We start from the raw sequence: 11,199 nt of genomic DNA on the forward strand, positions 1-11,199 counted from the left end.
CGCAACCCCCTGCCATTCCAGCCCCAGGCCCTTCACAGCCCAGCCAATGCCCCTCACTCCCAACCCACAGCCCCCTGCCATTCCAGCCTCGGACCCCTCACAGCTCTGGCAATGCCCCTCACTTCCAACCCGCAGCCCCCTGCTAGTCCAGCCCTGGGCTCCTCACAGCCCTGCCAATGCCCCTCACTCCCGACCTGCCATCCTGGTATTGCAGTATTGTCCTGTTACTCCAGTACAGGGTCCTCTACAATGATCTGCTGATGCACCCAGTACTGGCTTGCCACATGCCCTGTTATTCCACTCCTAGGGCACTGCACAGGTGGTCAGGTGCATTTGGGGGATTGTGGCTGCTTTCCTCAAAAGCATCTTGTCAGTTCAGGAGACGAGGTTTGTGCCAGCCAGTGCCACTGAGTTCAGTGGTATTAGATGGCAGGAGGGTTCATGCCTAGTGGCAGGCTGCGTGCATCAGTGGTGTGATCTGGGATGGCCGTCTGCGGGATATTGAACTAGCAGGACATGCTCAAAGGCACTAAGACAGAGGGGCCGGTTTGTGATGCCAGGGGGTCTGGCAGGAGGTGGGTCAGGCAGGAGGAGGGTCTGGCAGGAGGTGGGTATCAGAGTAGAAGCACTAATGGCCTGTTCTGGAACAGCACCTCCTATGCTATGCTATGCCGAGGGGCCCAGTTCGCTGCATGCAGATTGTGGTTCTCTCCAGAGCAGTCCAGGGTGGGAACAGCATTGCCTAGCATGGGGCTGGGAGCCAGAACTCCTGGGTTCTCTTTCTGGCTGTGCTACAGAGTCACCATGTAATCCTGGGCAAGTCTTTGCACTTCAGTTTTGAGACTGGAAAGGTGAGTGGAGGGCCTGACTCTGATCTCAGTTACACTGGGGAGAGGCAGGTGTCACTCCTGAATCGAGCACCTATCCCAGACTCTGCAGAGTGAGCCATAGAGCACTTCCCCCTTGCAACAGGTAAGTGATTGGCCTTGTTTGGCAGGTGGGGGAAGTGAAAGCTGAGATGAAATGCCTTGTCCAAGGTCACAGGCGTCCTACTGCCCACACCAGGGCTCAGTCCTCCAGGCTACGCTGCCTCTTGGAGGCCACATTTTGCCCTGGAAAGCTGCCCTCCATAAGGTCAGACTGGCCCATGCCACTCGGTGATGTGGCGCTCTACATGCGCAAGGGGTTGTTATTCACTGCTCTCTGGGAGCTGCACCTCTGGCTGCTTTCGATCGGGGTGGGGCTGTGTAGCCCTCGTGCTGACCGGGATTTGACGAGTTTACACAGAATCCCATTTTCTAACACAATGTTCATTGTTGTTTGAACGCCTGGGCAGGGAGGCTGCTGAGCCAGAGCCTCATCACCCCGCTGGGTGCTCACCCCAGGCCAGTGCGGGGAGGGAGGGAGAGGAGGTGGTTCTCATGCTGCTCCAGGAGTTTAATTTGAACAGCTGCTGAGCCCAGTCGTTCTGGGGCGTGAGGCAGGGAGGAGCCGGCTGGGTGCTCAGTGCAGGGGAGGGGATGGAAGAGAGCCTTGTTGCAGCTGGATCCACTGCGAGACCCAGTCCCCAGTGCAGGGTGCGCATCTGCTCCAGGGCCGGTGGAGGGTGGCACCAGCAAACATCATAAGTGAAAGGTGCGTGAGCTGGTGCCTCTCCGTCCGTGCCCTGGCAGATGGACATGTTCACGTCATCAAGACCACTGCAGCCATGGGCCCAACTGGGCTCCCAATAGGCATCTCAGAGAGAGAGGCCAAGCAATGGCCAGGCCCTGGAGCTGGAGCTGGAGCAGGCCGACGCTGAGGTAGTTTGGCAGGAAAGCCCACGTTCTAAGCCTCCTGTGGTTCCAGAGAGAGTTTGGCTTCTTTGGGCTGCCAGTCCCCAGCCTGGCATGCCGGGCAGAGCCTACCATCATGGCTGTGCTCCCTGCTTGGAGGGAGGTTTGCTGGGTTCCAGCTTGGTCTCATGTTCCTTGCTTGGCTCATGCTGCGTGGCGGGATGGAGGCATTTGCTAAGCTCTCTCTTCACTGGCTCTGAAGTTTCCCTGCCCTCATCCTGGCTCCAAGAAATGCCCTTTCCACTTAGTTAGCACTAGCCACCAAGCCCTGGCTTGAGGCACTGCCCCTTCAGTGGGGCATTGTGAGAAACAGCCGGTCCCCTCATCCTTGCCCACCCCCGTCCTGGCACTCCCTGACCAGTGGGCTCCCTCCCTTCCATTCCCAGATGCCCACTCTGTACAGCCTCACCCCACTCACATCAGAGGTCCCTCTGGCCAGGGGGAAGGGAGCTGTCCTCTGAAGACGCCCTCTGCTCTGGGGCCCATTTAATCACATGCTTTCTGTTTTCCAGCTCCCCGGTGATGGGACGAAGAACATCCTCACTATCCTCACGGAGAAGGATCTTCTGTTCTACGGCAGCCTCCCACAGACCAGGGATGCCCTGAACAAGCCAGCCCACAGCTACCCTCTCATTGCCACCAGGTGCCGTGAGCCAGCTGGCTGCACTGCCTCGAACTGCAGTGCATTGGTGCAGGGAGCCACCCGGCCTTAGTCAAGCAACGTGTGCTGGGACAAAGCCCCAGGCAGCCACCACCCAGCAAGCCCTTGCTCTCATCTAGCACCTTTCATCACTAGATCTTTAAGCTCGAGCAGTGCTATTAGTCCCATTTTCCAGATGGGGAAACTGAGGCAGAGAGTGGTGAAGTGACTTGCCCAGGTCATGCAGCTGGCCAGTGGCAGAACCACAGCCCCTGCTCCTCACCTGGTCCATCATGGAGCTATTTTGCCCCACGCAGGTGACAGATTTGTCAGCAGCAAAAGGGTTGGTTGTCCCCATTGCAGCACCACAGCCAGTTAGGCCTGGAGTGGGGTTTGCAGTACTCAGCACTGGGAGGAGTGAGTTTGGGAAGAGGCCAAGGGTGTTCAGCGAGGCCCCAGGCATGGCCAGTGGGGCTGGCCATGGAGCCCTGGAACCGTGATCCTCGGGCGCTGCGTCACGGATCAGTCTGAACCGCCACAGTCTGTGGGACTGGCCAGGTCTTGCTTGAAGGTCCAGATTCAGACAAGCCCTGAACAGCAAAACAAAGTGAAGCAGAGACCTGGGTTTGGGTCTGGTGTGAAACCAGCAAGGGGTGACTCAGGCTGTGGCCAGTGGCGGGCCATGCTAGAACTGGTTAGTGCCAATGAAGCAGAGTTAACTAGCGCTGTTGTGAATCTAGGGAGACCCTCCCAGATGTGTGTGCTGGGGGTAGTCAGTCGGCTCCCCATTGTGTTTGACACTGGGCTCCTGTTTCTGGCAGCTGTGTGCAGGCGGGGGCAGCTGTCAATGTCTGACACTTTGCTGGTGGCAGATCAGTTCCTCAGGAGGTGCTCGGAGCAAGATGGAACAGTGTGGCAGCCTGGCTTGCCAGCTGATCCCTTCTCCTATGCCAGAGAGTGCACCAGGGCTAAGGCAGCTGAGAGACCAGGCAGCAAAGATCGCTCTCCCACTTTGGGATCCCTGCACCCCCCACAGGCCCCCTGGAATTTCCCCTCTCTCCCTCCCATGGAAGAGGGCTGGGAGCAGCGAGCGGGGCTCATTTGAGCATGACTGGAGACACTGCCCCCTCTGCAGGTGGCATCACTTCCCAGTCCCTCACAGCCGGGAAGCCTCAGCTAGACCCTGGGATAGATCTCTGCATAGCCTTCAGCCCACCAGCTGGCTTCACATTCCTCTGTGCAGCCGCATGGCACGTTCGCCGGGCTAGGAGCCCGCGTTCCTGCTCAGGAGTACCCCCATGGCATTGCAGGAACATCTCTACAGGGTTCCAGAACCCAATGGGCAACAAGATCCATGTGGCTCACAGCCAGCACTCCAAAATCTGCCCTAATCCCCAGTGCAGTGGGTTTGCCTGACACCACTTTCCCAAAATTATACTGCTCCCTGCTGGCCAGGGACTGAAAACACTGGCAAGGAGAGCACAGGTTTACAGGACAATGGAATGTTTCCTAAGCAGGAATATTGGCCCAGATCCATTGATATCAGTGGAAATTAGGAGCCTAAATACCTTTGAGGATCTGGGCCATTCTCCCTAGAGTAAAATGATGCAGCCCCTCAAACCCCAGAGTCAGCTCCCAGGATAACGGGCTCCCCGCTAACGCGAGTCCTTCCCTGCCGATACGGTATCGCCGAAATGAGCCAAAGCACAGAGCACGGCAAGGCCTCGGTAACGCTCTGCAGTACATTTTGTGTAGAGTCTCCTTTGTGCTGCCAGAAAGAGTGAGAATCATTTCTACCGGGAGCCGTGTTCTCCCTCCAGGGGCTGTTAGCCTACAGTGCCACAAACAGACCTTCGCTTCCTGCTTAAAACATTCCCAGCCTGGGCACTCGGGGGTGGAAGGCAAGGGATACCAGAGCGACCGTGGGCTTGAGTGTCTCGGAGAGCAGGTGAGAAAAGAGAACAGAAAATCATTTCCGGACCCCGAGGGAGAGAAGTAAAGTGTCTCCCTGCCCTGAGTGACAGGGCTTGGAACGGGATAGAACAAACCCGCAGGGCTAGGAGCTGGAAATGATACCAGAGGGACAGCCATGAGAAATGGTGCATCTTAGACCTCTTCCCCTTTTCTCTGCTCAGTAACTCTGACCTCAGCTGTCAACCTTCCCTCATGGGCCAGTGAGAGGGTTACAGTCCAAAATCTCCTGGACCAACAGAGCTTTCCCCCCCTCTGGAGAGAGAGGAATTCCCCCGTGCAGTAGGATCCAGGCCTTGGTTCTGGGCTCAGTAGATGAGGAGATGTCAGGCGTGAAATGTGTATCATGTGACTTCTCGATAAGCTAATTCCGCTTGTTTGGAGAGGTTTGTGACATATAAGAGGAGTCATGTTCCTCTCCCCGTGAGGATTGTGCAGTAGGACCCGCGGCCACAGGGGTAACCTGGCTTTTTACAAGCGGAGAGGTGCCAGACCCAGCGGGGACAGTGACCTGTTTTGTACGCTCACCCCATAAACCGTTCCCAGGTGGCTTCTCTATCAAGTAAATGGTTGTTTCACCTCCTCCCACCAGCAGGGTTTCCTGTGTGCCCTTCGGAACAGCCCGTCTAACTCACTCACGGTTTCACTGCGTAATGCCGCCATTTCCATGCGGTGCTGACGGCAGTAAACCTTCCTAGACTCTGGCGCATGTACTCTATAGTCTGTATGCTCGAGATGAGCCTGAGAGCGAAGAATTCAGAGTTAGATTTATCTCTTAACGCTTCCATCACCTTCCAGAGTTCAGGGCTGTTTGGGGTGCTACCATCCTGGATTCCCCACTACAAAGGGCCGGGGGAATTCAGACCAGTGGGTCAGGCTTACTCATGTGTAGGCAAAACTTTCCCCTGGTTACTAAGGACACCTTAGACTATGAAACCTGATAGACTGACTAGCTTATTTCCCTTTTCACTTTCCACCATTGATGCTGTTGCTTGCAAGCTTTGCGGTGAGACTAGACCTGTCACTGTCCCCATTTGTATCTAGTCAGTGTCAATCTCAGGCCTTCGCACCACGGCTGCTGTTTGGGAACGCAGCCAGGGAATTAAGGTGGGTTACGGTTTTGAAAGGGGACTAGTGATTTAACTGCCCAACTTTTGCCACGTCAAGGGGGCCTGATTCCCAGAAACTGCTGAACACGCCCCCTCTGCCAGTCAGACCTCTTACATGTAAAAAAAATCAAAGCACGTCTCTGACATTTGTTAAAAGTGCTGCTCATTTTATAGTTAGCCAAATCCTTGCTCTTTATTAGGGATTCTGCATCTGGGGCCTAAACCATTGCTGAGGGTTGCCACTTGGCCATGAAGGTTCCTGGAATTTCAGCTCATGATTCCACATTTCTGAAATCCAGCCAGATGGAGTGACTGCAAGGGTGTCTAGGTTGGACAGAGGCAGGTGCCCCCCAGGGAGGAACCAGGGGCCTGGAGAAGTCAGCCCCCTGTGTATCTCAGCAATACTCTAGCAAGGGGTGGAGAGAGAGACGTACATGGTGCTGCAGTGGTCTCTGCTGGCAAATATCTCATACTGCAGGGACAATGAAAACAGGTGGAATCTGAGGCCATTCGAGAGGGGAGCGTGTGTTTGAAGGGCTCTGCTCCGGTAGAGTTACAGTGCCAGTGCCCCACTGTGTCCCGGGGAGACAGAGCCTGTGTGCACATCGTACACCCCCTGCACTCTCTCCCAGCGGAGGGCAGCCGGGTATTGTTACAGATTAGTTTGCAGTGTGGAATAGAAGGTGCTGAAGGGCCCGCCCCATCCCCGGCATTTTAGGCTTCACGCCTTTTGCATACCCACTGGCATGTGGATCGTATTTCATTCCTTCACTGTACAAACCTCAGCCAACCCAGGTTGGTGCTGGATGGAACCAGGGTACGGAAACCCTGAGACCAGCTCCAGCAGGGGCTGGCGGGACTGGAGCTCAGCTGCTGGGCTGGTAGTCAGGACACCTTCATTTCCTCCCAGGCTCCGCCCCAGATGCCCTGTCCCGTACCTTCTCAGAGGTTAATGGGAGTTGCCATGTGTGAAGTGCTTTGAGATCCTAGGTGGAAGGGGCTAGAGAAGGACAGGGCATCGTGAGCTGTCATGAACGAATCCAGGTTACATTTCAGACTTCACCCAGTGCGAAGCAGAGCAAGGAAACCAGCACCATGAAGGGTGAAAGAACCCTGCCACCTTACAGAGAGTGTCTGTACCTCTGGCTCCCGTGAGTGCAGTGTCCAAGCACCTGCCAGTCGGTCACATGGCCCCCCTTCACATTTACCAATGGGGAATCAAGGCAGAGTGACCCAGATCCTAACTCCCCTGGGAATCAGTGGAAGTTAGGCACCTGAACACCTGTGAGGATCTGGATCACAGGGATTAAGTGACTTGCCCAGGGAGCAGGTGGCAGAGAAGGTCTCCTGCATCTGAGGCTAGCGCCCTAACCACTAGGCCATGCTTCCTGGAGGTTGGTGGTGCTCTCTCCATTGCACTAGTGGACAATGGTGCTGGGGGTTCTTTGTACAATTGCCGTTTCGTGCTGACCAGTCTCCTGCTCTCCCTATGCAGGCTTGTGCACTCCGGCCCATCCAAGGGCTCCCTCCTCTATGACTCAGAACTCTCCTTCGCCTTGCGGACGGGAACCAAGAAGGGGGTGGAGACGCACCTGTTCAGTGTGGAGACGCACCGGGACCTGGCGATGTGGACGCGGATGCTGGTGGATGGCTGTCACAGTGCAGCCGAGTTCACACAGGAAGTCTCAGCAGGTCAGGGACTGGGGAGGCCATGGGAGGCGAGTGTCAGGAAGAGGGAGGGAAGCAGAGACTTGCCTTCAAGGGTCAGGCAGTGTGGGGGAGGCCAGACCCCTCCAAGGCAGCGCTCTGCCTGTTCTCACAGGAATCCTCTCCTCACCAGCAGCTGGGGCTCAGAGTGAGTCAGTCTCCCAAGTGAATAGTGTGGGACATTGGCCTCCCCACATTGGGAATTGCTCATGTCATGAATAGTGATATTCTGTGGGGTGAAGGGGGTGCCAAATACATAGCACAAGGGGCATGGCCAGTGGGCAGCGGGCCGTGGTATACCTGGCAGAGGGTGAGTGGGGGGAGAGACAGAGGAGCGGCAGTGACACATCTCAGGGAATGCCGAGGTCTGGTGCTATAACACAGGGAATATTCAACTGCCAGGTGGGGAAGAACCTGCCAGCTTCAGCTCAGGAGCTGGGCACCGTGCAGTGAGCACCCAGCCCTACATGGGCATCTGTGGCGAACCACAGGGTGGCTTGCTGCCTGCCCTGCCCAGGTCTAATCAGAGACGTGCAGACAATTCCTCCAGGGCCCCTGGTCTCTGAGAGAATCAAGTCCAGGCAAAGCTACACCAGGCTGAATCCAGCCACAGCCCAGCCCAGCTGGGATTTGCTGGGGGAAGAAAATGGGATGTGAAAGTGTCCAGCTGACAGGTTGGCAAAGCAGCGCTCGGGACAGTGGCAAGAGAGAGCCCTGGGGAGGAGGCTGGCTGGGGTGGGCATGTTTCAGAGTTGGCTACAGCTGATGGAGCTGTAACTTTGCAACACATGGTGGGCCATGTCTGCCGCCTGGCTCCATGCAGGGCAATGGTGCTGAGCCACTCCCCACCAGTGGAGGATCTCAGTTTCACCCCACACCTGGGGATCTTCAGTGATACCAGCTTCACTTCGCTCTGAGCTCTGCGGGCAGTTTGCCCAGCGGGAAGGCAGTGGGGGACGATGTCCCATGTACCCGGCAGGGCCACATTTCACCTGGCTCTCACTGCTGAGTGAGGTTCCAACCCCAGCTGCCCCAAGATGCTCTGTAATGAGTACAGCTCCAGGCCCTGCACCCAGGGGGCTGCAGGAGCAGGGGAGACTTTGGCGGGAAAAAGAGCACTGAGCCTGAGTGATGCCATACTGCCCTGGTCTCTTTCAGCCTGCACATGGAATGGGCGGGAATGCACCTTGTCCATCCACATCGACAAGGGCTTCACCATCTTCACCACGGAGCCCGGCATCAGCAGGACCATCCTGCTGCAGCAGCCCTTCGAGAAGCTGCAGATGTCCTCTGATGATGGGGCCAAGATGCTCTACCTGGACTTCGGCAGCGCAGAGGGAGAGATTGTGCGTTGGCTTGGTGCTTTGCTCGCTTGCTAAGATCACCTGCTGCATGCTCCCTCTGGGACCCCCAGAAGGAGGAGGGAGGGGTGGGCGGAGTGTGGGCCCTCTGACAAGGGGTCATGGGAATGTGGCTCCATCTCAGAGGACAGGTGCTGCTCAGGCAATGGGCAATGCGGGATTCTTGCATCCCTTTGAAGAAAAGATAAACCAGGCTGGTAGCATTCAGGGCTATCAATGCCTTTGCCGGGCACAGAGCACAGCGTGGGGAGTAGGTACTGGGTGGGCTCGGGGACAGAGGGATGGGTGGTCTGACCTGTATTATGTCTAGAAAGAGATGAAAGGAATGAGGAATAGATCCTGGGCTGGAGTTTTGTTCCTTTAAAACGTTGCTCTGTGTGGGTTCTGATGGGGCGGGGTCCTGTCGGGCAGGACAGCAGGTGAGGGCAGCATGTGGCTAGAGGCGTGGTGCTGGGACGGCAAGCAGCCTGTTGCCAGATACCCCCGCAGGCTTCAGCTCCCCATGCCTGGATTTGTTGCTGTGAAACGAGGTAGGCGGTGTCATTTCCAGCCCAGCTGCGTGTACACAGGCCTGCTCCAAGCGAGGTAGCGCACTAACCGTGGTTATGTAGCCATGGTGGGACAGGTTCACTAGCCCAAGCGTCATCCCATCGGAGACCCCATGCATGCACTCAGGGAGTCCCAACCCTGCTACTGCAGCTGCACTCCAGCTCACTCAGACCTCGCACTGGTGTGTCTGCCTCAGCTGGAAATCAGACCTCCAGCTCCAGTGTAGATGTACCCACAGTGGTTTCAGACCCTTTCCTCCCACCCCATGTTAATAGCCAATAGCAAGGGGCACCAGCCAGCCCTGTTCACAGTCTCACCCAGATGCTTCAATGGGTATGTCTACACTGGAATTAAAAACCTGCAGCTGGCCCGTGCCAGCTGACTCCTGCTCGTGGGGCTCAGGCTAAGGGGCTGTCTCATTGTGGTGTAGACATTGGGGCTTGGGCTGGAGGCCAGGCTCTGTGAGATGGGAGGGTCCCAGGCTCGGCCTACATCTACACCACAGTTAAACTGCCCTGCAGCCCAAGCCCTGCGAGCCTGAGTCAGCTTGCATGGGCCGACTGCGGGTTTTTAATTGCAGTGAGTCTGAACTCCCCTCTCCCCTGGGAGACAGCGTCTGGGGAGGGTGGTGAAGCAGCTAAAGAGGTATCCCCGCTCCTGGGTGCTCTCCCCGCCAACGTGACTTCACGGCACATTTCACCCCCAGCCCCCACCTGCAAGGTGGCCCTACAGTAGCAAAGCGGAGGCTGAGAGGTCTGAGCAGAGCACTGACCATTGCAAATATTCCTCTTTATTACAGCAACTGGACCTTCACTCCTGCCCCAAAACCATTGTCTTCATTATCCACTCATTCCTATCCGCCAAAGTGACCCGGCTCGGGCTGCTGGCATAGGGGCCTGGGAAGGATCCAGAGAGAAAATTCGAACCCCACGAGAGCTATGCACTATGGCGATTCCCTCCTGGCCAATGCCAAACGAAAGCCATTCGGACAAGATGCAAATGACTGGGTAACACAGCCACAGTCAAGGAAAACCACTCAATGTCCAGGACACCTGACATAATCCCTGCCACTGCCGGGTCCGCCTCCTGCCAGCAACAAGTCAGAAGGCACTGCTTCCAGCCCGCTTGTAGTGGGCGTTCTCTGCAGCCTCGCTCAAGAGCTAAAAACATTCCCACTTCGACAACAGCACTCAAAACAAGCTTGAAAAATATCCAGGCAAGACAAAACACCCCCCAGATACACTGTCACGCTAGTGCCTTGTGAGATGATATTTTCTGTACAAAGAATCAGTTTGTATCAATGTTTTATATTTATATAGCTCGGTTCTAAAGGTTCCCCATATTTTAAACCCCTTTGTCATAAAAAGAAGCTGTAGATTAGATACTTAAACAAACATCTCTGATCCCCAGGGGTCCATTTTGGAAACAACTGGTCTGGAGTCCTGATCCAACTTTGTATTTTTTGACTGATGTGAACTAGAGAGTATGAAGTCTATTTGCTGATTTATTCAACTCTGTAACTAGTTAGAAGAGCCATAATTTAAAATCCTTTTTTATTCATTAGATTTGGATGGTTCTATTTCTTTTGCTAACTCGCAGCCCCTTGATAATTTTATTTTTTGGTTTAACTTTTGGGAGCGCAGGGGCTGTCAGGTAGGGAGCAGGAAAACAATTTGTTTTATGAACCAAAAGTTTATGCATGAAAATCGTTTTTTTCTTTTGTGAAATAAACATCACAGACAACGCCAGATGATATTTGTTTCCTGATTTATACTGAGTAGTAGCAATTCTGTGACAATGTCAAGTCAAATGGTCTGATGCTTTGATTTAATTTTGCCAAAGTATGTCGTGAAGGGAAGCCAACAGGACTGTGAGGTTCTGACTGGAGGGGATCGAAACAATAGGAGAAAGTTCTGCAATAATGTCATTGACTTTTTTCTATTGGGGGGGGTCAGACTTTGAAATTCTAGCAACGTTCATCAAAATTCAAAACATTTCAGCTTGCTCTAGATCTGATAGGAAGAGAG

General features: G+C 55.1%; 1 protein-coding gene across 1 annotated transcript in view; it reads left to right on the forward strand.

Moving 5' to 3' along the window:
• The window catches only part of SNTA1 (syntrophin alpha 1), a 66,351-nt gene extending 55,431 nt beyond the window's left edge, over positions 1-10,920 (forward strand). Inside the window, exons 5-8 of the mRNA XM_038369647.2 lie at positions 2,348-2,478; positions 7,051-7,247; positions 8,421-8,608; positions 9,972-10,920. Coding sequence (XP_038225575.1) covers positions 2,348-2,478; positions 7,051-7,247; positions 8,421-8,608; positions 9,972-10,064 — 609 coding nt within the window. The 3' untranslated portion in view covers positions 10,065-10,920. The remainder of the gene's footprint in view (positions 1-2,347; positions 2,479-7,050; positions 7,248-8,420; positions 8,609-9,971) is intronic.
• The last annotated feature ends 279 nt before the right edge of the window (positions 10,921-11,199 follow it).

The sequence above is a fragment of the Dermochelys coriacea genome, chromosome 13 (assembly GCF_009764565.3).
Source record: "Dermochelys coriacea isolate rDerCor1 chromosome 13, rDerCor1.pri.v4, whole genome shotgun sequence".
In the NCBI taxonomy this organism is placed as follows: Eukaryota; Metazoa; Chordata; order Testudines; family Dermochelyidae; genus Dermochelys; species Dermochelys coriacea.